Source organism: Trachypithecus francoisi, unplaced genomic scaffold (assembly GCF_009764315.1).
Source record: "Trachypithecus francoisi isolate TF-2019V2 unplaced genomic scaffold, Tfra_2.0 Lachesis_group14, whole genome shotgun sequence".
Taxonomy (NCBI): domain Eukaryota; kingdom Metazoa; phylum Chordata; class Mammalia; order Primates; family Cercopithecidae; genus Trachypithecus; species Trachypithecus francoisi.
In genome coordinates, this window is record NW_022681459.1 from 48,063,298 (window position 1) to 48,086,810 (window position 23,513).

At 50.7% G+C, this 23,513-nt stretch overlaps 1 protein-coding gene, 1 long non-coding RNA gene and 1 other non-coding gene across 7 annotated transcripts in view; 1 reads left to right on the forward strand and 2 right to left on the reverse strand.

Moving 5' to 3' along the window:
* Positions 1-3,841: 3,841 nt before the first annotated feature.
* Positions 3,842-21,781, reverse strand: LOC117096149. The gene is made up of 3 exons (XR_004442363.1): positions 21,710-21,781; positions 21,121-21,518; positions 3,842-4,246 (listed from the first exon to the last, which is right to left on the reverse strand). It is a non-coding gene; the product is annotated as an uncharacterized LOC117096149 (long non-coding RNA).
* LOC117096836 lies at positions 7,458-7,565 on the reverse strand. Its single transcript, XR_004442669.1, has one exon. It is a non-coding gene; the product is annotated as a U6 spliceosomal RNA (small nuclear RNA).
* An 83-nt stretch (positions 21,782-21,864) lies between the features above and the next one.
* EMID1 (EMI domain containing 1) overlaps positions 21,865-23,513 on the forward strand; it is a 55,102-nt gene continuing 53,453 nt past the window's right edge. For 4 of the 5 annotated variants that reach the window (XR_004442361.1, XM_033233128.1, XM_033233127.1 and 1 more), the window contains exon 1: positions 21,866-22,093. Coding sequence is in view for 4 of the 5 variants with exons in the window: in XM_033233128.1 (XP_033089019.1) it covers positions 21,993-22,093 (101 nt within the window). In the remaining variant the exon portion in view is untranslated. Of the gene's footprint in view, positions 22,094-23,513 lie in introns of all 5 variants that reach the window. The other variant, XM_033233126.1, reaches the window with a different exon arrangement.

The following is a 23,513-nucleotide window of genomic DNA, read 5'->3' on the forward strand; positions in this document are numbered from 1 at the left end:
ACATACATGGGACGAGTGAGGACATTCCCTGGATGATGCCTAGGATGCCCAGGCCACAGAGCTGCCATGGAATCTCCTGGGGGTTAAGGTCTACCACGTTCCACTCAGCAGGAAAAATTCAGAGCTGACATTAATTCAGACCCCACATACATGATTCTTACTGAGTTAGACACCAAGACAATCTCGCCCTTTGTTGGGACTGTGGGAGTCTTACGTACTTCTACAGAGAAGCCAGTCTAAAATCAGTCGCTTTTTGAAACCATCAGCTCGAGAAATTAAGGATTCTGTCAGCGTGCCCTGAATTTCTGGGCCCGGCAATTAATTCCTTCTAGATTAAAGGATTGTTGTGTTTCTGATACATTATTATGCGGAGTGGGCTTGCTGTGAATTTTAAAACTTTAACCAGAAGCCTCATTAACTGGGACCTTTTATCTGTGTGCAACTTCTAGAAGAGGCCAGTGGCTAGAAAGCGAGCTGATGCATCCAAAAAACACACTCTGGGTGTCCTGTTGCATATTCAGTCCAGGCAGCTGTTCTCCTTTCTGATGGAAACAGGGCCATTTACTTACAATGTGCCCGGTGCCGGCTGGACGTTGTACATGCGCCGTTGAATCATCACCTGCTCGGTCAGGCGGCCACCGTCATTGTTAGCTTCAGCGTACAGGTGAGGAGACTGGGGTTGAGAGAGGTGGGGTCCCTGCTCAAGCCAATGGGTGGCCCAAGTCTATCCGAACTCCAGGCCCCATGCTTGGCTCTCAGTTTCTGTTGCTTTCCCTTCTCCTTGGATGGTGAAGACCACTGTGCGAAAGGATGACCACAAGGCCCTTTGGGCCACCATCCAGCCAAGAGCTATTTCATCTGTGCTGGGCATGAGGCTCCACTGAGCCCGTGGGAGTAGGGAGGCTCGAGGGAGCAGACCCAGTCGAGTGTGAGGCTGACTCGGGCCAAGAGCTCCATCCTCTGGGAATACCCACGGGGTTCAGGGCCCAGGGAGGCCAGCCCCCACTGTCTATCATGAGCAGGCTCTGTCTCCTCCCTAGCATCAGTCCTCCTCCTGCCATATGTCTGGGAACCTCAGCTTCTCTCAGGCAGAGTCTAGCCTAGCTGTCTTTTTTTTTTTTTTTTTTTTTTTTTTTTGAGACGGAGTCTCACTTTGTTGCCTAGGCTGGAGTGCAGTGGTGCCATCTCAGCTCACTGCAACCTTCGTCTCCCAGGTTCAAGCGATTCTTCTGCCTCAGCCTCCTGAGTAGCTGGGATTACAGGTACATGCCACCACACCTGGCTAATTTTTGTATTTTTAGTAGAGACAGGGTTTTGCCATGTTGGCCAGGCTGGTCTCGAACTCCTGACCTCAAGTGATCCGCCTGCCTTGGCCTCCCAAAGTGCTGGGATTGCAGGCGTGAGCCATCGTGCCCAGCCAGCCTAGCTGTGTTGATGGCAGAATGGGAGCCCAGATGCAGCCCTTTGAGGGAGAGACTTCCAGGCTCTATGTCAGATGCTTGCTGAACATCTCCAAATGAGCCTGGGTCTCCCAGCATTGCAGCGACTTCCCACTTTGGTTCACGCGGGTTTATATACACCCAGCATTTATGCACACAGCTACATCCTCACCCATGCATGCCCGGAACCAGCGCTCCCCAGCCCAGTGTGCACCCCAGGCTAAGAGCCAGGCCATCACTCCCACAGTGGGCTTCCCCTAGGGGATCTTCTAGAAACCTTAGAAACTCAAAAGGGGTCAGGATTCTAGGAGTTCTGGCATCCCTAAGTAAAGTGCCCCTTTCAGGCTTCTCAAAGAAAGATTGGGGGAGTCAGGCAGCACCAGGGAACAGCCCACTACTCACTGCTGGGAGCATGTGGAGAAATTAGAACGCTTCTGTGCTGCTGGTGGGAATGCAAAGTGGTGCAGCTGCTGCAGAAAACAGGTGGTGGTGCCTCAAACAATTAAACATAGGGCCCGGTGCGGTGGCTCATGTCTGTAATCCCAGCACTTTGGGAGGCTGAGGCAGGCATATCACGAGGTCAGGAGATCGAGACCATCCTGGCTAACACGGTGAAACCCTGTCTCTACTAAAAATACAAAAAATTAGCCAGGTGTGGTGGTGGGCGCCTGTAGTCCCAGCTACTTGGGAGGCTGAGGCAGGAGAATGGTGTGAACCCAGGAGGCGGAGCTTGCTGTGAACTGAGATTGTGCCACTGCACTACAGCCTGGGCGACAGAGCGAACCTCCATCTCAAATAAATAAATAAATGAATAAATAAATAAATAAACATAGAATTACCCATGTGACCCAGCAATTCCACTTCTAGGTATATACCCAAAAGAATTAAATATACCAATTCCACTTCCAGGTATATACCCAAAACAAAAGGAGGGTCTCAGAGATCCTATGTTCATAGCAGTATTATTCATAATTGCTAAAATGTGGAGAAACTCACATATCCATCAATGGAAGAATGGATAAGCAAAATGAGGTCTATCCTTTCAATGGAATATTATTCAGCCCTGAAAAGGAAGGCAATTCTGACACAAGCTACAGTGAGAATGAAGCTTGAGGACATTATGCTGAGTAGATGAAGCCAGTCACAAAATAATAAATACCGTATGATTTCACTTATATGGCGTACCTAGAGTAGTCAAAATCATAGACACAGAAAGTAGAATGGTGATGGCTGGGAAAAAGGGGTAATGGGGGTTATTGTTTAATGGATACAGAGTTTCAGTTTTACAAGATGAAAAGGGTTCAGGAGATGGATGTTGGTGATGGTTACACAACACTACGAAGGCATTTAATTCCACTGAACGGTACCCTTAACAATGGCCAATTTTGCTGGGTGCGGTGGTGCAATTATGCCTGTAATCCCAGCACTTTAAGAGGCCAAGGCGGGGAGTGGGGGAATCGCTTAAGCCCAGGAGTTCAAGTAGAATGGTAAAATTCCATTTACATGAGGTACTTAGAGTCATCAAATTGCAGAGACAAGTAGAATGAGGGATGGGGGAATGAGGAGTCAGTGTTGAATCAGTACAGTTTAATTTGCGGAAGATGAAAAAGTTCTGGACGGGAGTGACAGTTGCACAACAATGTGAATGTACCAAAGTGTATGCTTTAAAATGCTTTAAAATGGTTAAAATAAGTAAAATGGTTCGTTTTCCAGCCTGGACAACATGGTGAAACCCCATCTCAACAAAAAAATGGAAAAATTAGCCAAGCATAGTAGCACATACCTGTAGTCCCAGCTACCCTGGAGGCTGAGGTAGGAGAATCACCTGAGCCCGGGGAGGTCAAGGCTGCAGTGAGCTATGATCACCCCACTGAAGTCCACCCTGGGTGACACAGTGAGACCCTGTCTCCAAAAAAAAAAAAATCAATTTTACATTATGTATCTTACCAGAATTTGTTAAAAAAAAAAAAGAAAAGAAAAGAAAAGAAAGAAAAATCTGAAGTTCCCCTTCATTAAGCAGCCTGCTAGTCTGATGATCCTAGTAAATCCTGGTGGCGACATTTCAAGGTACATTCTGCGATTGCCCTCAGTTTTCAGTTTTCAGGTGAGAAAGCCAAGAGAGGTGACATGAGCAGCCTGAGGTCACCCAGCAAGTGGCAGGGCCAGGATTCCACCCAGGACCGCTGACATGACCTGGCCACAGAGGGAGTGGCCCCCTTCCCTGATGGCTCCCCCAAAATCCCACTCAGATTCTCCTGCCAGGGGCCAGCAAACAGGATCCAGATGGCGGTTCCCCAGTTAGGACAGGGCTGAATTTGAAAGCCCTCTGCCAGGATTTCCAAATGCATCCCAGATTTCTGTCCCGGAAGTGTCTGGTGCCCTCCTGCTGGGGCGGTGGGGAACCGAGGAGCAGCCAGGCCTGGCCATCGGCCTGGGCAGTGACTGGGGGCTGGCGGGGCTTGGCACTGGCCTCTTGTCCATCTCCTTGGAGCCCCTGGGGGATCCTGCCAGCCCTAGGAGGCCCAGTTTGCTCTGACGGATTTGTCTTATTCCCACCTCTGTAACAAAGCCCCACAACTTGCCTGGCTTAAACAACAGACACTTACTGTCTCTCTATTTTAGTGCTGGAAGTCTGAAATCAAAGTGTGGGCAGGGCTGGTTCCTTCTGAGGCTGAGAGGGAGAGTCTGTTCCAGGCCCCTCTCCCGGCTTCGGGTAGCCTCCAGCATTCTTTGGCTTGTTGGCGGCCATCTTCTGTGTCTTCACATCATCTGCCTCTGTGTGCATCTGTCTCTGTGTCACATTTCCCCTTTATACAAAGACACAGCCACATTGGATTAGGGCCCACCCACGTGACCTCATCTCAACATAGCATCTGCAAACACCCCATGTCCAAAGAAGGTCCCATTCACAGATCCTAGGGGTTAGGACGTCAACATCTTTTGGGGGTGTTGCGGGGGACATAATTCAAACCATAACACCATCCCCCAATGCTGTTACTTTTCTCAGCTGCCCAGGAGGCCAGTGGGGAACATTCTGGGGATTGGAGATGCTTGCGAACTGAAATGGCATTTCACATACTCTCTACGGTTTTATGAATTATTAACTGTTGCCACCACATACTGAGTGCTTCCTTGCTGTGTGCCAGGCACTCGACATAACTCCCCAGTCCTCAGCTCCAGGGTGGCTGCTATCATCCCATTGTACAGGTGAGCCATTGAGACTCACCTGGGAGGGGTCACTCGCTCAGAGTCCCACGGCTGATTATTCCCATCTGTGGGATTCATCCCACCACCTGTCTGAGCAGAGGCCCTGAGGTTTCTGTAACTCCTCCTATTCCGGAACACATTCCCCATCCCCTTCTTGTGTTCCTTCCTTTTTGATCTCAAACAACTTGAAGTTGGAGGAATTAAGTGCAAATGATTGCAGTTGGAGTAAAAGCGCCTGGGAATTCAGGCGGAAAAGGTGTGTGATGGGAAGGCCTTCCTCCTTTTCTTTTTTCACATTCAAACAGAACTTCAGATTTTAGAGGTTAGAAAGGGCCAGGTGAGGTGGCTCATGCCTGTAATCCCAACACTTTGAGAGGCCAAGGTGGGCCTCAAACTCCTTGAGGCCAGGAGTTCGAGACCAGCCTGGGCAACATACCAAGACTTCATCTCTACAAAACGAGATTTTAAAAAATTAGGTATGGTGGCACATGCCTATGGTCCTAGCTACCCAGGAGGTTGAGGCAGGAGGATTACTTGAGCCCAGCAGACAGGACTGTAGTAAGCTATGATCATGCTGCTACACTCCAGCTTGGATAACAGAGCAAGACTTTGTCTCTAAATATATGTATATATATATATGTATTTTTTAAAGGTGAGAAAAAAATGTTCCCCAAGACTGAGGAAGGAAGATGGGAAGAGGTGGAAAGTGAAGAGTAAGGCTCAGGATCATCTGACCCTTATGACCTCCTCCTACCCTCAGAAACGCTGACATTCTAGTCGGGCGTGTTCGTGTGTGCCTGTAATCCCAGCTACTCAGGAGGCTAAGGCAGGAGAATCACTTGAACCCAGGAGGCAGAGGTTGCACTGAGTCGAGATTGTGCCACTGTACTCCAGCCTGGGCAACAGAGCAAGACTCTGTCTCAAAAAAAAAAAAAAAAAAAAAGGAACACTGCCATTCTATAGGGAGCAAGATAGACACGAGCTACATTGCCCTGCCCAGGCTGAGCTCCCAGTCCAGAGAGTGCATCCAGGTGAACCACACCACTATAACCTGCTGCCGTAACCCCCAAGGAGCCCCTAACATCTCAGGTTGTGAAGAGAGGTTTGGGGTGGGGGTGGGGCACCTAAACTGAGACTTGTGGGTAAGCAAAAGGCACCTAGGTGAAGCCTGAAGGAGTGCCAGGTGGAGGGAACAGGGAGATCAACATGGAGGAGGCTCTAGAGGCAAGAGAAAGCTTGGAGCCCTTTAGGAACTGGGGAAAAGGTCAGTGTGGTGGGAACAGGGTGCCTGAGATGCCAGCAGGGCCAGGCCATGGAGCTTTGCAGGTCAAGTGTGAGCTGCTTCCAGATGCTCTGGGAGCCACTGTGAGACTCCAAGTAGCAGGGGACATGCGTCTGGCCTCCTCTGCCTGCAAGGGCTGGAGACCAAGGCAGGGTGGCCCAGCTTAGATGATGGCGGTTGGGGTAGGGAGGTGCGGTGGGCTGAAGGATGGCCCCCACCAAAACATAGGTCCATGTCCAGGAGCCTGTGAAGGTGAACTTATTTGGAAAAGGGTCTTTGTAGCTGTAATTGAGGATTTTGAGTGCCCAGGTGCAGTGGCTTACACCTGTTATCCCAGAATTTTGGGAGACTGAGGCAGAAAGATCACATGAGGCCGGGAGTTCATGACCAGCCTGGGCAACAAAGAGGCCCCATCTCTACAAAAAATTTAGAAACTAGCTCAATGTGGCAGGTGCCTGTAGTCCCAGCTACTCAGGAGGCTGAGGCAGGAGGATCATTTGAACCCAGGAGTTCCAGGCTGCAGTAAGCCATGATTGCACCACTGCATTCCAACCTGGGCAACAGAGCTAGATTCTGTTTCAAAAAAAAAAAAATTAGCTGTGCGTGGTGGTGGGCACCTGTAATCCCAGCTACTCGGGAGGCTGAGGCAGTAGAATTGCCTGAACCCGGAAGGTAGAGGTTACAGTGAGCCAAGATCACGCCGTTGCACTCCAGTCTGGGCAACAAGAGCGAAACGCCGTCTTAAAAAATAAAGAAACCGTATACCCATTTGCAGTGATCCCCCATTCTCCCGCAGCCCCCGCCGCCCCACCACCAGCTCCTGACAACCACTTTCTGTCTCTGTAGATTTCCCTATTCTGGGTATTTCACGTAAATGGAATCATACACCATGTGGCCTTTTGCGGCTGGCTTCTTTCACTGAGCATAGTGCTGTCAAGGCTCACCGATGTGGCAACATGTGTCAACATTTCATTCCTTCCGAACAATATTCCATTGCATGGATGGACCACATGTCTGTCCGATTCATCTGCCAACACACATTTGGGTTGTTGCCACTTTTTGGTTCTTACAGATAATACTGCTGTGAACACTCAGGTGCATTTTTGTGTGTGACCCTATTTCCATTTCTCTTGGTTAGATACCTAAGGGTGGTGAATGTGGTTTTTTAAAATTGTTTTATTAAAAACTTTTTTTTTTTTTGAGACAGGGCCTCCCTCTGTCGACCAGGCTGGAGTGCAGTGGTGTGATCTCAGCTTACCGCAACCTCTGCCTCCCGAGTTCGAGTGATTCTCCTGCCTCACCCTCCCAAGTAGCTGGGATTACAGGTATGGGCCACCACGCCTAGCTAATTGTTGTATTTTAGTAGAGACAGGGTTTCGCCATGTTGGCCAGGCTGGTCTCAAATTCCTGACCTCGAGTGATCCGCCCGCCTCGGCCTCGCAAGATGCTGGGATTACAGGTGTGAGCCACCGTGCCCAGCAAGTGAATGTGTTTTTTAAATTAAAAATAATGTATGTTCTTTTTTGTGTGTAATTTATTTCTTTTTATGTTTAAATATCTTTCAGTTTGTTAAAGGGCCATGCTAATCTGCTCTGTGTTGTTCCAATTTTTAGTTTATGTGCTGCCAAAGTCAGCACGTGTGTACTTAATTACAAAAGTGATTCATTAGAGGTCACCAAAGTAACAAATTGGAAACAAGAAAACATTTCTCACCTTTAAAATCTGTTCTGTTTGAATGTGTATGTGCAGCTTTATTGACACATAATTCAAATATACAAGGCCAGGCATGGTGGCTTATGCCTATAATGCCAGCACTTTGGGTGGCTAAGGTGGGAGGATCGCTTGAGCCCAGAAGTTCAAGACCAGTCTGGGCAGCATCAGCAGACCTCGTCTCTACAAAAAAACGTTTTTTTTACGTTAGCCAGGTGTGGTGGTGCACACCTGTTGTCCTAGTTGAGGATGAGGCGGGAGGATCGCTTGAGCTTCTGAAGTCGAGGCTGCAGTGAGCCAAGATTGTGCCACTGCATTCCAGCCTGGGTAACAAAGCAAGACCCTGTCTCAAAAAAATAAATTTTTTTTAAATGTTTAAAAAGAAGATATTGAGGCTGGGCATGGTGGCTCAAGCCTGTAATTCCAGCACTTTGGGAGGCCGAGGTGGGCAGATCACCTGAGGTCAGGAGTTCGAGACCAACCTGGCCAACATGGCAAAACCCCATATCTACTAAAAAATACAAAAATTAGACAGGGGTGGTAGTGCACACCTGTAATCCCAGCTACTCAGGAGGCTGAGGTAGGAGAATTTCTTGAACCCAGGAGGCGGAGGTTGCAGTGAGCTGAGATCACACCACAACTGCATGCCAGCCTGGGTGACACAGCGAGACTCCATCTCAAAAAAAAAAAAAAGATATTGATACACTCATAATGTCCCCAAAGATATCTGGTGTGTCCCATCCTGCAGATGTGCATTTGCTAATGCTTATGTTCACGGCATGTGACACAGCAATCGTGTGGACGGAAACTGTGACAGCTTCTGCCCTGTGCAGAAGGCAGCCGATGTCAGGCCCCTCAGATCCCACATGTGCCCATCAGTCATGACCCATTCAGTGCAGATTAGACATAAAACCAGCTTTGAGGCCGGGCGCGGTGGCTCAAGCCTGTAATCTCAGCACTTTGGGAGGCCGAGACGGGCGGATCACGAGGTCAGGAGATCGAGACCATCCTGGCTAACACGGTGAAACCCCGTCTCTACTAAAAAATACAAAAAACTAGCCGGGCGAGGTGGCGGGCGCCTGTAGTTCCAGCTACTCGGGAGGCTGAGGCAGGAGAATGGCGTAAACCCGGGAGGCGGAGCTTGCAGTGAGCTGAGATCTGGCCACTGCACTCCAGCCCGGGCGACACAGCGAGACTCCATCTCAAAAAATAAAAATAAAAATAAAAACCAGCTTTGACTTCAAAGGACCAAGCAGCTAAGAGTAAGAGAAAGAAGGAGGATTTTCAGCTGCCTGGGAGTGGGGAAAGATATTCAAAGGGCTGGAACCTCTCTTTCTTTGGCAAAAAAGAAGGCCAGAAAAACCTTCCAAAGAAAAAAAAACCTCTGGGGAATCGTTATGTTAAGATGGATGGATTATGGGTGATTTATTTTCTTTTAAAAGAAAACTGCTTTAATGATATTATATTGCTATTACAATGTTTTACTACTAAGAAAGATTCTAAGAAGCCACTGAGGGTTATGGATGAAAAAGAATGGTTTTATAAAACTCAGCAATTCTTAAGAAGAGTACAGCCAAAAAGGCTTTCTCACTCCTTTATAGTTTCTTCCAATAACTGGCTCTCTAAGTCGGAGGCTGAGCAGGCAGACAGCTGCAGACCTAAGGGAAGCTGTGACCATCTAATCTGCAAGAATGAGAGTGACTTAGAGCACATAGGAAAAAGCAGGTAAGAAAAGGCATAAAAGGTTACTCTCTTTAAAATCATTGTAAAAAAAAAATCAGGAATTATTGACCATTCGTGATTAGTAAGAAAGGCTGCATCTAAATTTTTTTTTTTTTAATTTTATATTGTAAAGACAAAGTCTTGCTCTGTCACCCAGGCTGGAGTGCAGTGGTATGATCATGGCTTACTGTCACCTCGAACTACTGGGCTCAAATGATCCTCCTGCATCAGTAGCTAGGACTACAGGCCACCGTGCCTGGTTCATTTTAAAATGTTTTTTAGAGCTGGGGTCTTGCTACATTGCCCAGGCTGGTCTCAAACTCCCGAGCTCAAGTGATCCTCCCGTCTCAGCCTCCCAAAGTGCTGGGATTACAGGTGTGAGCCACCACCACCTGGCCAGTGTTTGCCTTTTAAAATATCTCTCTGTGTAAGTATCCAATCTCAAATTATATTTTCTCTATTGCAAAAATAATTCCTACAAGCATTCCTCCTTACACAGTGATTGATAGTTCTATTATGTAGGTTCAAGTGTTTTAAAAAGAGTTCCACTTATTCTAAAAAGTACTATGAAATAGAAAAACATACTTGTCTACTCAGAAGCACGGTCTAGAAGCAGCAGAATGCCTGGCACAGAATCTACTTTCCAGTCCTTCACCAAGTATAGACATTGTGAACTGATCACAGCACTCTTCTCCACTAATCTAAAGGCTGTCTCTCTAGCCTCTCTATCCCTTTTTATTCTTCTAAAAAGCAACTTGTAGGAGTGGATCAGAGCTGGCATCCAGGAGGGTGTGTGTTGAGTGGGGCGGGGGTAATGGGGGGAAATCGCATCTCTGTGCAGGTGCAAAACTAAGACGCCTCCCAGTGGTGGAGATTTCTAATTGCAGGCACAGTACTTAGAGGACCAAAGCAAGACTAAAGGGCAGTAAATGAATGAATGATTCAGTCTAGTCTTCTGTAAATACATCCCTCCTAGAGAAGAGTTTTGAATTTTAACATGAGTTTTCTTTGCTTTAGGGATTTTAAGACTGGCTAATAGAAGCATTTCAGGTGACAGTTGGTAGCAAAGGGCCTTTAGAAAACCTCAGATTCTGGTTGGGCATGGTAGCTCACGCCTGTTATCCCAGTACTTTGGGAGGCCAAGGTGTGTGGATCACTTGAGGTCAGGAGTTCATGACCAGCCTAACCAACATGGCAAAACCCCGCCTCTACAAAAATACAAAAATTAGCTAGCCATGAGGTGGGTGCCTGTAATCCCAGCTACTCAGGAGGCTGAGGCAGGAGAATAGCTTGAACCCAGGAGGCAGAGGTTGCAGTGAGCTGAGATTGCACCATTGCACTCCAGCCTGGGTGACAGAGCAAGACTCTTATCTCAAAAAAAAAAAAAGAAAAGAAAACCTCAGATTCTTTCCCCAGTATCCACTTTGCCAAAGGCTGACCCTTCTTGCTGTCCCAAGCCTTGCATCTCCAGCCTGCTCAGATTCCTCACTCTGCAGACTATATGCAATATGCTTTGGATACAACCTAGGGACTATTTCCTGATCAGTCTGTGCCAGGCACTGGGCAAAGAAATCCACATGCCTCATTTAGATGTTCCTCATAACAACTTGTCCTAAGACAAGTGCCCTACCCCATTTTCCAGGTGAACACACTGAGGCTCAGAGAGGGGAAGCAATTTGGCCAAGGTCACTCAGTGTCTTACTCAGGGACAGGCAGGATTGAAACATTTTCCTGGCCAAACTGGGCCTACAGGCCTCACAATGTTAGCCCATGTTGGGCCCCTCTTTGACACCAGGCCACCCTTCTCTTGCCAGAGGAGTCCAAGACAGGTCAGCTGTGTCCCTGGGAATGTCCTACCAGGGCTGGGCATAGGCAGCCCACATGGGCCAAGAGGTGCCTGTCGGGAGGGAAAGGGGACAGTGCAGGGTCCCTGGGCCAGTTCTGGACCTGCACTGTTCTGGCGACTGCCCTAGCATTCTGCAGCCAGAGTTTGAATCTGGCTGCTGCTAGCTGTGCAACAGTTTGCCACCCTCGCTGGCCTCCCTTTCCTGTGCCAGATCCCTCCTCCGGTGGTGGCTGTGATAATGCATGCAGTCACATAGATAAAGGCTCGGGGCTGACACAGTGGAAAGCAGGTCAGTGGTCGCCCCTTTATCTCTAACACTGTCTCCTTCTGTGTGTGTGTGTGTGTGTGTGTGTGTCTCCTGGTACTACTGTCTGTCTCTCTGTCTTTCCCTCTCCCTCTCTTCCTTTTCCTCCCTCCAAGGGGTCAAGGGAGGACACAGGACACAGCCAACTTCAGCTTTGTGAGGCCCCAGCTTGCAGACATAGGGCAGGCCCGGGGTAGGGTAACCCTGGCTGCCCGCCAACCCACCTCCTGGGACAGGCCCTTGCCTCTGTTCAGGCCCCTATCTCCCCTACTCAGAGCCCTGAATAGCCTCCACTCAGGTGTGTCCCTAGCAACTGGGAGCCCTGGGCCATGCCTGCTGAGGACAAGGACACTGGGTTCCTCCTGGGAGAGCATGGAGGGGGTCATCTCCCGTAGGAGCCACCCTCACAGACTCCCAGGGCTGGGGCTGGGGCTGGGGCCCCATACAGAGGAGCTCCTGAGTTAGCCCTGACACTTGTGGTTCCTCTGCCCCATCTTTCTTCCTGGAGGTGGAAACCTACATGGAAACCTCCACACAGCACTCAGGAGCACTCCCAGGCTGCAGACAACAGCTCCTGGAGCCTGGAATAGCAAGGGCTGCTGTTTTACACACAAACCACACACACACCACAGAGACACACACCACAGAGACACACACACACCACAGACACAGACACACACAGAAACATATACAGACACAGACACATAGACACGTACACACTTCATTTTTAGGGCAAAGGGTGCCTATGCCATGCATACTTTTTGGCACTACATTTTTTTCAAACAGTGCAAAGGGATTCATAATGAAAACTAACACCCGAGGCCAAGGTGGGCGGATCACTTGAGGTCAGGAGTTGGAGACCAGCGTGGCCAACGTGGTAAAACCCTGTCTCTACTAAAAATTCAAAAATTAGTCCTGCACAGTGGTGTGCCCCTGTAGTACCAGCTACTCAGGAGGCTGAGGCAGGAGAATCGCTTGAACTCAGGAGACAGAGGTTGCAGGGAGCCGAGATTGTGCCACTGCACTCCAGCCTGGGTGACAGAGCAAGACTTCAACTCAAGAAGAAAAAAAAAAACCACATAAACAAACCTAACACCCTTGGTCCCTCAGTTCACCTTCCTGAAAGCAGTCAGTTTCTTGTGAATCCTTCTAGAGAAAGTGAATGCATAATTCAAATATTAATATTGATGGGTATATATTCCTGCAATTTTCCCCTAAATGGCAGCATCCTTTACTTACAGCTGTACTAACTTTCTTCACTTAACAGGTGATCTTGGAAACTAGTTCCATATCAAAACACTTCGATCTACCTCATCTTTATGTACATGTAATTCACATGTCAAAAAATTTACCCTTTAATGTGTACAATTCAGTGGTTTTTAGTATATTCAGAGCGGGGCAATCATCACCACTACATGATTGCAGGACACTTTCATCACCCTAAAAAGAAATCCCACACCCATGAGTGGACATCCCTGCATCCCTTGCCCTCAGTCGCTGGCAACCAATAATCTGTCTTCTGTATCTATGGATTTGCCTAGTGTGGGTATCTCTTAGGAATATAATATATGGCCTTTCATGTCTGGCTTCTTTCACTTAGCATAATGTTTCCAAGTTTCTTCCATGTTGTAGCTTTGTATCAGTGCTTTGTTCCTTTATTTATGGTTAATATTCTATTGTATACATATACTACATTTTGTTTAGCCCCTCTTTCTTTTTTAACAGCAATGTAGTATTCCACTGATGGATGTATTTAATTTTTCTTTTTTTCCTTAGACAGGGTCTCACTCTGTCACCCAGGCTGGAGTGCAGTGATGCAGTCATAGCTCACTGCAGCCCCGACGGCCTGGGCTCAAGCAGTCCTCCCACTTCAGCCTCCCCAGTAGCTGGGACTACAGGCATGTGCCACCATGTCCAGCTAATTTTTGTATTTTGTGTAGAGATGGGATCTCGCTATGTTGCCCAGGCTGATGTACCTTAATTCACCAGTCTCCTGCAATGGGCATTTAGGTTGCTTCCAGTCTTTTGCTACTACAGATACTACTGCAGTTAATTTCCTTGTGTTCTTTGCAAATATACCTGTAAGAAACTTCCTCAATGTAAAATTGCTGGGTCAAAAGGGTATACATTTTTCAGTTTTATATATTTACCAACTGTGTCCCAAAGAGGGCACACACGAAGTTGACATTTTCCCCATACCCTTGTCAACCCATTTTATCAAAAATGTTAAGTCCCTACCGTCAGCTTTGCATTGTGATTTTCATTTGAATTCTTTTCTTTCTCTTTCTCTTTCTTCTTCTTCTTCTTCTTTTTTTGTTTTTTTGTTTTTGTTTTTGTTTTTTTTTAAGACACGATCTTACTCAGGTGTGCACCACCACAACCAGCTAATTTTTAAATTTTTTGTAGAGATAGGGGTCTTACTATGTTGCGCAGACTGGTCTTGAACTCCTGGTCTCAAGTAATCATCCTGCCATGGCCTGCCTAAGTGCTGGGCTCATAGGTGTGAGCCACCATATGTAAGCGCATTGCTTTTCTTTTCTTTTTTTTTTTTTTTTTTTTTTTTTTTTTTGAGACGGAGTCTCGCTCTGTCGCCCAGGCTGGAGTGCAGTGGCCGGATCTCAGCTCACTGCAAGCTCCGCCTCCCGGGTTTACGCCATTCTCTCGCCTCAGCCTCCCGAGTAGCTGGGACTACAGGCGCCCGCCATCTCGCCCGGCTAATTTTTTGTATTTTTTTAGTAGAGACGGGGTTTCACCGTGTTAGCCAGGATGGTCTCGATCTCCTGACCTCGTGATCCGCCCATCTCGGCCTCCCAAAGTGCTGGGATTACAGGCTTGAGCCACCGCGCCCGGCCTCTGCTTTTCTTTTGAGTGAAGCCTTTTCATTCTGAGTTAGTCGTCTGTTCACAACTTTTATTGATTTAGCTATTGAGTCATTGACCAAACGTTATTGATTTGTAAAAGCTCTTTATATGTGGAGAAAATTAGCCTTTTTATCTGATTTAGACATTGCAAAATTTTCTCCACTTAATCATATTACAGTTGACATTTGAACAATATGGGGATTAAGGCACTGATCCCCCTCATGCACACTTAAAAATGTGCATATAACTTTTGACTCCCCCAAAACTTTACTAATAGCCTACTGCTAACCAGGAGCTTACTGATCACGTAAACAGTCCATTAAGGCTGGGTGTGGTGGCTCACACCTGTAATCCCAGCACTTTGGGAGGCCAAGGCAGGTGGATCACCTGAGGTCAGGAGTTCAAGACCAGCCTGACCAACATGGAGAAACCCCGTCTCTACTAAAAATACAAAATTAGCCCGACATGGTGTCGCATGCCTGTAATCCCAGCTACTTGGGAGGCTGAGGCAGGAGAATTGCTTGAACCCGGAAGGCAGGTTGCGGTGAGCCGAGATCACGCCACTGCACTCCAGCCTGAGCAACAAGAGCAAAACCCCATCTCAAAAAAAAAAAAAAAAAAAGAGCATTCAGTAATAATTCAGTAAATTTGTGCTTTTAGGATGGAAATGGCTCATCATAAAGGTCTTTATCCTTCGTCCTTGTCTTCATGCTGAGTAGGCTGAGGAGGAAGAGGAAGAGGAGTGGGTGGTCTTGCTGTCTCAAGGGGTGACAGGGGTGGAAGAAAATCCACATATAAATGGACTCATCAGTTTAAACCCATGTTGTTCAAGAGTCAGCTGTGTTTTCGTTCTATACAGAAATTGTGGCCTGGCACAGTGGCTCACAGTGTAATCCCAGCACTTTGGGAGGCCGAAGCGGGTGAATCACCTGAGGTCAGGAGTTCAAGACTGGCCTGGCCAACATGACGAAACCTTATCTCTACTAAAAGTACAAAAATTAGCCAGGCATGGTGGTGCACGTCTGTAATCCCAGCTACTCAGGAGGCTAAGACACAAGAATCGCTTGAACCCCAGAGGCGGAGGTTACAGTGAGCCAAGATTGCGTCACTGCATTCCAGCCTGGGTGACAGAGCAAGACTTTGTCTAAAACAAAACAAAACAAAACAAAAAAACAGAAATTGTTGTGCACCCAGATGTATCTTGTCCAGCTTCTTAGAAAGGTTATAAAAAGGGCTCAGCATCTATGCCTATTTATGATACTTCAGGGGCACCACACAAATCAACAGATGTCCCCAGCCCAGAATGCTGTGAGTGCTGAACCCCAGCGGACACACGACCCAGTGCTGGGGGTGTGAAACATCCTTCTAGAGGTGGAGTGGGGGTGATTTCTGAACTGAGACTGAAGGGTGAGCTCAGGCAGGGTAAGCGGGCATTGGCAGGCAGAGGGGACAGAACAGGAAAGCCCTGCAGACAGACGGAGAGCAAAGGGTGGGCTAGGGAACTGAGACATCCCAAGCCCACCCAGGGCCTGGGGGTCTGTCCCACGGTCTGGGGACAGTGGGAGGACAAGCAAGCTGGGCCCCCTTCAGTTCTCAGCCTAAGGGGAGCAGGAAGACTGGAAGGTTTTCCTCCCAGGGTTGCTTGGCTCCATTTGCCTTTGGGAAGATCCTGCAGGACTGAAAGCATCAGAGAGGAGGCGAGAGGCCATCGAAGAGACCAATGCCACATTCCATAAGGGGGCGGAGGCTGGATGGGATGGAGCCAAGGAATGGACACAGGGAAGGAGGACCCAGACTTAGCCCTGCAGCGCTGACCGGATGGTGGGGCAGGAACAATCTGTAGTCAGGTCTCCCTCCCCCTATATAGCTGTCCATCCACCTAAGACTCCCAGGACCAAGCCTCAGGTTAGGAATCCATTCCCCCTGGGCCCAAGGGCTCTGTCTAACAGGGCTACCCAAGCATGATATATTCCAGCCCCAGGCAGCCCAGAGCCCACAGGCAGCCATTGCCAGATGCCTGGGTGGGCGATGGAGGAAGGACAGGCTCCCCACCCTTGGCATGGGATGGGGGTCTGAGGGAGGCCAGAGTCTGTGCAGTGCTGAGAACAGATGAGGCTCGGGATGGTGGAGGGCTGGTGCCCCAGTCCTGCTCCCTCTGCCAGGCTCCTACAGGAGCTGAGACCAACCACCTAGGATCCTCTTCCCAAAGAGTCCCTCTTTCTGAGTCTGTCTTTCTGTCTGTCTTTCCATCTGTCTCCTTCTATGAAAGATGAAGACATCTCTCTAGATCACTTTGTCTCCCTTTCTTTCTGGCTACCTGGCACACTGTCCTCTTCTGAGAGTCTCTCACTATATCTCTCCGTCTCTGTCTTTGACTCCTTCTCTCTCCCCACCACTCTCATTCTCCTCCTGCTTCTCAGCACCACCACCACCTCCCCATTCATCCTGGGGCTGTCAAGTGGGTTGGGCCCACATGCTCATGACCCAGCAGGTGCCACCCGGGACTGGCAGGGCTGGTGGGCAGCTCCAGGGCCTCTACTCTGAGGGGCTTCTCTGGTCTGCCCTTCCCTCCTGCCAGATCTGTCCAACCACAGGGACTCACAGCTGCCTCTTCAGATGCATCCAGCTGGGAGTGGGCTTCATGTCGCTGGGCTGGGAGATGGACAGCTTCCCACACAGAAGGTCTTAGGCCATGTTCCCAGGCTCTGGTCACCAAACATTTCCCTCACCAGCCTGGAAGTTCCACTACCAACGATTTAGGGTTTAAATGGCAGGAAGCCCTGCTAACTCTCCCTCCTCCCAACATTAAACCTTAAACATATCAGTCATTCACACTCTAGTAGGAATGAGCCAACAGCTCTTCCCTCTACCCCCTAGTTGGGTGGATGCTGCATATGAAGATATTGTTCATCCATTTTTGCAAGAGGAGATGAAAGAGAAGCAGAGGAAGGGACCTGAGAGAAGGCAAGTAGGGCGGAGGTTGGGGGTCAGAAAGGGGAGGATTTAGGAGAAATTGCCAAAGGAGGGGAAGGGGGAACAAACATTACTAAGGAGAAAGCCTCTCATTTGTCCACTCCTGCAGCGTCAACAAAGCACAGTTGCAGGAAAGTCCCCAAGTCCTCATGTCACCTCCATTTTCCAGATGGAGAAACTGAGGTTCCGAGAGAAGGGACTCTCTCTAGATCACGCAGAACATCCAGGTCTCCTCACTTCAACAAGAGGTGCCCTGTCCTGCCGTGCTCGCTCATGTCCGGCCCTGTCATTCTGTTGTCCTCTCCCTGCACCCACCTCAAAGATGCAAAACAGGAGATTCCAGAGGAGGACAGGAAGGCCCTCCCCAGCCCTAATTTATGATTTTCTGCCAGCTTCCTTCCTCCCACTACTCCCTTCCAGCCCCAGTCCCAGCTCTCTGGGGAAAGAAAGAGCTGGGTGAATGAGAAGGGCAGCTCCATGGAGCATAAATAACTTGGCCGGGCAGCTGCAGGCTGTCCAGGTCTCCAGCACCCCAACCCTGGCCCTGCAGGGTGCTCCCAGCTCTGAGAGCCAGGGACAGGAGGGCCAAACCCTCGATCAAAAGCGCAGAGAGCAGCCATTGCTCTTGGGCCCTGTCCTTTGTTTGGTGAGCAGCTTTGAAGGCTGTGGCCTTACACGGTCCCTTCCCTTTCATGGTGTCCAGGCGCTGCCTTGGCCGTCAGGCCTGGACCCCTGGGGGCTGCGGCCATGGGCTCTGGGCACCCCTCGGGCTGCTTCCTCACCTATGGAACAGGCACGATATGGGAAGAGTACCTGGGCTCACACGAGCTAGTGTGTGCACAGGGCTGATGCAATAGGGCACACCCAACCTGGAGAGACAGTCCTGTAGGACACAGTGGGAGGAAAGAGTCCCTTAGGTACGGCCCCGAGGGACTTCACAGGGGAAGGAGGCTGCAGCCCGGGTTGTTTGTTAAGAGGATAAAACATTTCCTGTTTGGACTAGGCGAGGGTGGATGCGTCAGTGAATCCACCCCAGACAGGCTGTGTTTCCCGGATCCCATGGCCTGCCCTAGGAGGGTGTCTGTGTGTGTCCCCGTGTGGTCCCCATGGGTGTGGGTCCAGGTCTGGGTATATGTCCATGCATTCTCTCTGGCCTCATCAGCCCCAAGATGGGACCCCATATGTGAGCCAAGTTATCGCTTACCCCAAAGAAGCCCCACTTCAGGGCTCAGCTGGTGGGTGGCAGTGTGGTCTGGTGGGCAAACTCATAGGCAGGCACCCATCACTCACTAGCCGTGAGCCCCACACCTGGGGACAATAAGGCTGCCTTCCGGGTGGCAGAGAGGATCGCAGCAGACAATATAAGTAAAATGCTTACACAGCGCCTGGCACACAGTCAGCGCTGGGGGAACGGAAGCTGCTGTCGTTACTGGAGGTTGTGGTCTGCTCTTGGCAGTGGAAAGGACCAGGCCCCCAGGGGGGAGGCCCTGCCACAGGGACAGGCCCTGAGACCTCAAGCCAGCTGGCCCCTCTCCTCTCAGTTTCAGCAAACATTGAAACCTCAAATAATCAAAACCCCAGGCCCCCACGGCATTTCCTGTCTTTCCACTCAACTGACCAGAAAGCAGGCTGTCATCCAACAGGAAAGTGGGGGCTTCAGCTGTGCCCCAGGGCCACCGAAGGGAGACCTGAAGCTTTCACACTTTCCCAGAAGCTCAGACTCTTAAGCCAGAGGGACCTTAAAAAGTCCCATGTGGGAGGGTTGCTTGAGGCCAGGAGTTCGAGACCAGCCTGAGCAACAGAGCAAGACCCCGTTTCTACAAAAAATATTAAAAATGAGCCAGATGTGCTGTCACACACCTGTAGTCCTAGCTAATCAGGAGGCTGAGGCAGGAGAATCGCTTGAGCCCAGAAGGTTGAGGCTACAATGAGCCGAAATCGCGCCACTGCACTCCAGCCTAGGTGACAATGTGAGACCCTGTCTCAAAAAAAAAAAAAAAAAAGGTCCCATGGCTTGTTTTTTCAGGCAAAGAAATGAGACTCAGAGAAGAGAAGTGACTTGTCTCAGGTCACACAGCTCCCAGAGGTTGCTCTGGAATTGACACACAGGCCCTGTGGGTCACAGGGCTTGTGGGGTGGTAACCATTAGGTCACACAGCCACAAGGTCAGTCTTTAGTGATAAATAAATACCCTGGACCTGGGAATCCCAGCCTCAGCAAGGACAGGCCCCTCTCTGATGTGAAAATGTTGAGAACAGCTTTTACCAGGAGAGTCTCTTGCTGGGAAAATGCTGCAGAGGCCTGAGTCTGCCACTCGTTTGATGGCATTGGTTAAGAAATGTGGATGCCATAGGGCCAGGCGTGGTGGCTCACACCTGTAATCCCAGCACTTTGGGAGGCTGAGACGGGCAGATCACGAGGTCAGGAGATCGAGACCATCCTGGCTAACATGGCGAAACCCCATCTCTACTAAAAATATAAAAAATTAGCCGGGCGCGGTGGCGGGCGCCTGTAGTCCCAGCTACTCGGGAGGCTGAGACAGGAGAATGGCGTGAACTCAGGAGGCGGAGCTTCCAGTGAGCTGAGATGCGCCACTGCACTGCAGCCCGGGCGACAGAGCGAGACTCTGTCTCAAAAAAAAAAGAAAAAGAAAAAGAAATGGATGCCATTAATCGCAGGAGCATCTTGGACATGTTGCAAACAGACCTAGCAGTGCCTCCTCATTCTCTGGCACCCATCTGGCATCCCAGACACCTCTCAGTCCCTCCAAGACATTATGCAGTGTTTCTCCTTCCTAAACAGCTGTGTGTTAAACAGCTGCATGTTTGAGCTTCCTAAACAGCTCAAAGCACCCCGTGGGGTGATGGGTTTTTATCTGGGTCCCTTGATTGGGGTTTCAGACAGGTCTGGCATCCTCTTGGAGACATGGCTTCTCAGGAGTGACGAATTGCCCAAGGTGTTAAGTCATTGATCTAGCTGTGTCAAAAACAAGGGCTAACCAGAGAGGTATGAAGCTGCGTTTCTTGGAGGTCAGAGAGATGGCACAGAAGATGCCCCAAAAATTCATGTGAAAAGGAGGGCAACAGCTCCCCAAGGGGGCAACATTGGCACCATGGTGATGTCATTGGAGGGAGTGGGAGCCCTTGGGGGACCGTATGTAGTAGAGGAGAGGGGGGTGACAGGCCATTACCATATCTCAATCTTTCCCACACTCCTGTAAGGAATGTACAACTGTCCTCACTGCAAAAGAAACACTGAGGCTCCAAGAGGGGCAGAACTTGCCTGAGCTAACTGGAGCAGAAGTAGTAGAGTCAGGGTTTGAAAACAGCTCTCACTACCTGTCCCTTGAGACGGCATCAGCTTTCTCTATGTGGACACACTGGTGATGGATCCCCATCCTGCCTGCCTGCCTATGGTGGCCTATGCTGCCTGCCCCTGGTGAGTCCAGGAGGGGCAATCCAGTGACTGGCAGATCCTTTCTGGGGAGTGTTTCTAGAAGGGACCGTGGGTCTGGACAAGCCATAACAGGAAAGAGCCAAGTTGGGCAAGGGCTTCCCCAGCCCAGGCCTAACTATTGTCCATCGATGCAGGCAGAAGGTGGGATTAGAGACTGTCCTGGGAAATGGGAGTCTGGGTCCTCTCTAACATACCACACAAACATGTACCGCTGCACACACACACTACGCTTACGTATACCTTTGGGGGATGCGGAGCCCTTCCCCCAGAAGCCCATCCGTGTACCACAGATGAAGAAACCACTCAACGCCAATTCTTACCTTGTTACATATGGTGAAATCAAGGCTTTGACCATAGTGCTGTGGTTAAGAGCTGGTACTCTCCCAAGTCAGGTGATATGGGTACAAATCCTGGCTCTGCCAAACCCCTGCCACGGTGCTTCAAGTAAATGACAGCTCCTCTCTGTGGCTCAGTTTCTCCACCTGTAAAATGAGAATAAGAACAGACCCTGCATTTATGGGGTCCACCCAGATCTCCTTCTAGGGAGACTGTGAGTGCCTGGGCCCCAGTTTTCTCTTCTGTAAAATGGGGATATTGCACCCAGTTCCAGCACAGTGGCTTGAAGATTCACTTGAGACAGGATGCGAAGTGGCCGCCGTGAGGTGCCCAGTGCGCATGGCACGCACTGCTCAGGAAGCTTTCCTTGGAGGGCTGGATCCTGCAAAGGTGTTAAAAAAGGATGAGTCCCTGATATCATTCACTCAGGCGAGGCGGGTTCGGGTCCGGCTGCGTCTGGGACCGTGGCCCGGGCCTGTTTCCCAGTCTACAACTAGTGGGAGGACACCCCGGAGCTGGCACCCCGCCCCCAAAAGGGCCCCGCGGCGCAGGGTGTGGGGCTCAGGTGGACACCTGGCAGGCCTCCTGGCTGGGGCGCCCAGGCCGCCCGGGCCCCTCCGGGCTCCTTCCGGGTTGGCAGCGACGGCGCAGGGGGCGGGGGGCCGCGCCGAGGGGCCGGGCGAGGCTGGGAGCGAGCGCCCCAGCCCCCGCCCGCCTCCTGCCCGCCCTCCGGCCGTGGCGCTGGGAACCGGGCTCCGCGCGTCCGGGGCGGCTGGCGGCGCGGGCAGGCGGGCGGGGAGGACAGGCTAGGGGCGGCGACAGCGAGGGGCCGCGCGCTGAGGGTGCCTGGTGCGGCATGGGCGGCCCGCGGGCTTGGGCGCTGCTCTGCCTCGGGCTCCTGTTCCCGGGAGGCGGCGCTGCGTGGAGCATCGGGGCAGCCCCGTTGTCCGGACGCAGGTAAGGGCTCCCCGCGCCTTTGCACCCCGCTGGCTGGGGTTCCCGGCGCGCACACGTCCCCACCTCCGTGCAGGGCCGGGATCGGGAGAGCGATCCAGTCCCTAGCTTCAGTGCCGGCCTGGGTGAGGGCAGGGTCCGGCTGAGGCTCCCGCGAGTGCGGGGGTCCCCTACTCCATGTGTTGGAGCTGCCTGTCTCCCCTACTCCCTCCCTTTAAACCCCGGAGCCCGAGAGGAGGAGGAAGGGGCGCAACGAGGGCGAAGCCCTGACCCTTCTGTCCCCCTGTCCCTAGGGCCCCGCCCCCTGCACTTGGGAAAGGCCCATGACACCTCGTAGCCGACCCTTCGTGGACCCCCTCTCCCCTTTACTCTGTTCCTGTTTTTTGTTTGTTTGTTTTTGTTTTTGTTTTGTACCCAGGCTATTTATCTCCCTCGGAGGAGGGACTGGGGTGGAGTCTCACAGCCCAGTGGGTCAGTGTCGAGGCTCCCCAGGGACCTGGCATTTTGGGCAGAGAAAAGAGGGAGCACAGTCTTCCTGCTGCTCTCCTAGTGGCCGCGAACTTCCTCCCCTCTGGCCTTTAGGGAGGAGCTCCCAGAACCTGACATGGTGGGGCCCATTATTGTGTATAGTGTCCTCATCAATCCTGCAAGGACCGAATGAGGTAGGGAAAACTGTCGCCATTCAACAGAGAAGCAAACCGAGACCCTAGAGAACTGGCATCATGTTTTAGACTCATGGGCTATTCATTGAAGAGCTGGGTTGCAAATCTGCCTTTCTGTCCTTGATGACAGTGTTTGAACCTGCCCTGGCCTCTGTCCTGACTGCAACCCCCACCAGGGTCTCCCCTCTTAAAGGCCAGCCGCCGTTGTCCAAGGCAGACAATCTGGAGTAGCCAGGCCTCTCCAGGCCTTTTCATCCCATTCAAAGGCCTGCACGGCCCCCACCCCCTACGGCCTCAATTCTTTAATTCTTTTCAGAAACTCTCCTTTCCCAGTGGTCAGGGGCCAGCATGCCCCTGCTGGGCTAGCAAGAGCGGTTGACATGGGCAGGGCTGAAGGATGGAGGTGGTTGAAGCATCAGAGGCCAGAAGAGCAGTTGTCTGAGACGGGGGTGGACGTGTGGTGGATGTCACAGCCACCACCTATCGTGTGCAGACCACAGTTAGCCTGAGTCGACCCCATTACCTGCATTCATCAGCTCCAGAATCTTCCCAGCTGCTTGGAGGTGTGCTTTTTATGATTCTGTTTCTTAGAGGAGGAAGATGAGGCTCAGAGAGGGAACATGACCTGCCCAGAGCATGGATGTGAGCCGCCAGAATCCCAGATGCTAAGAGGAGAGAGAGAGACTATTAACTCAGAAATCCCACTGTCAGGCTCAGGATGATGGTAGCACAGCTTAAGGCCCAGACTGCCCTGCAGCCAG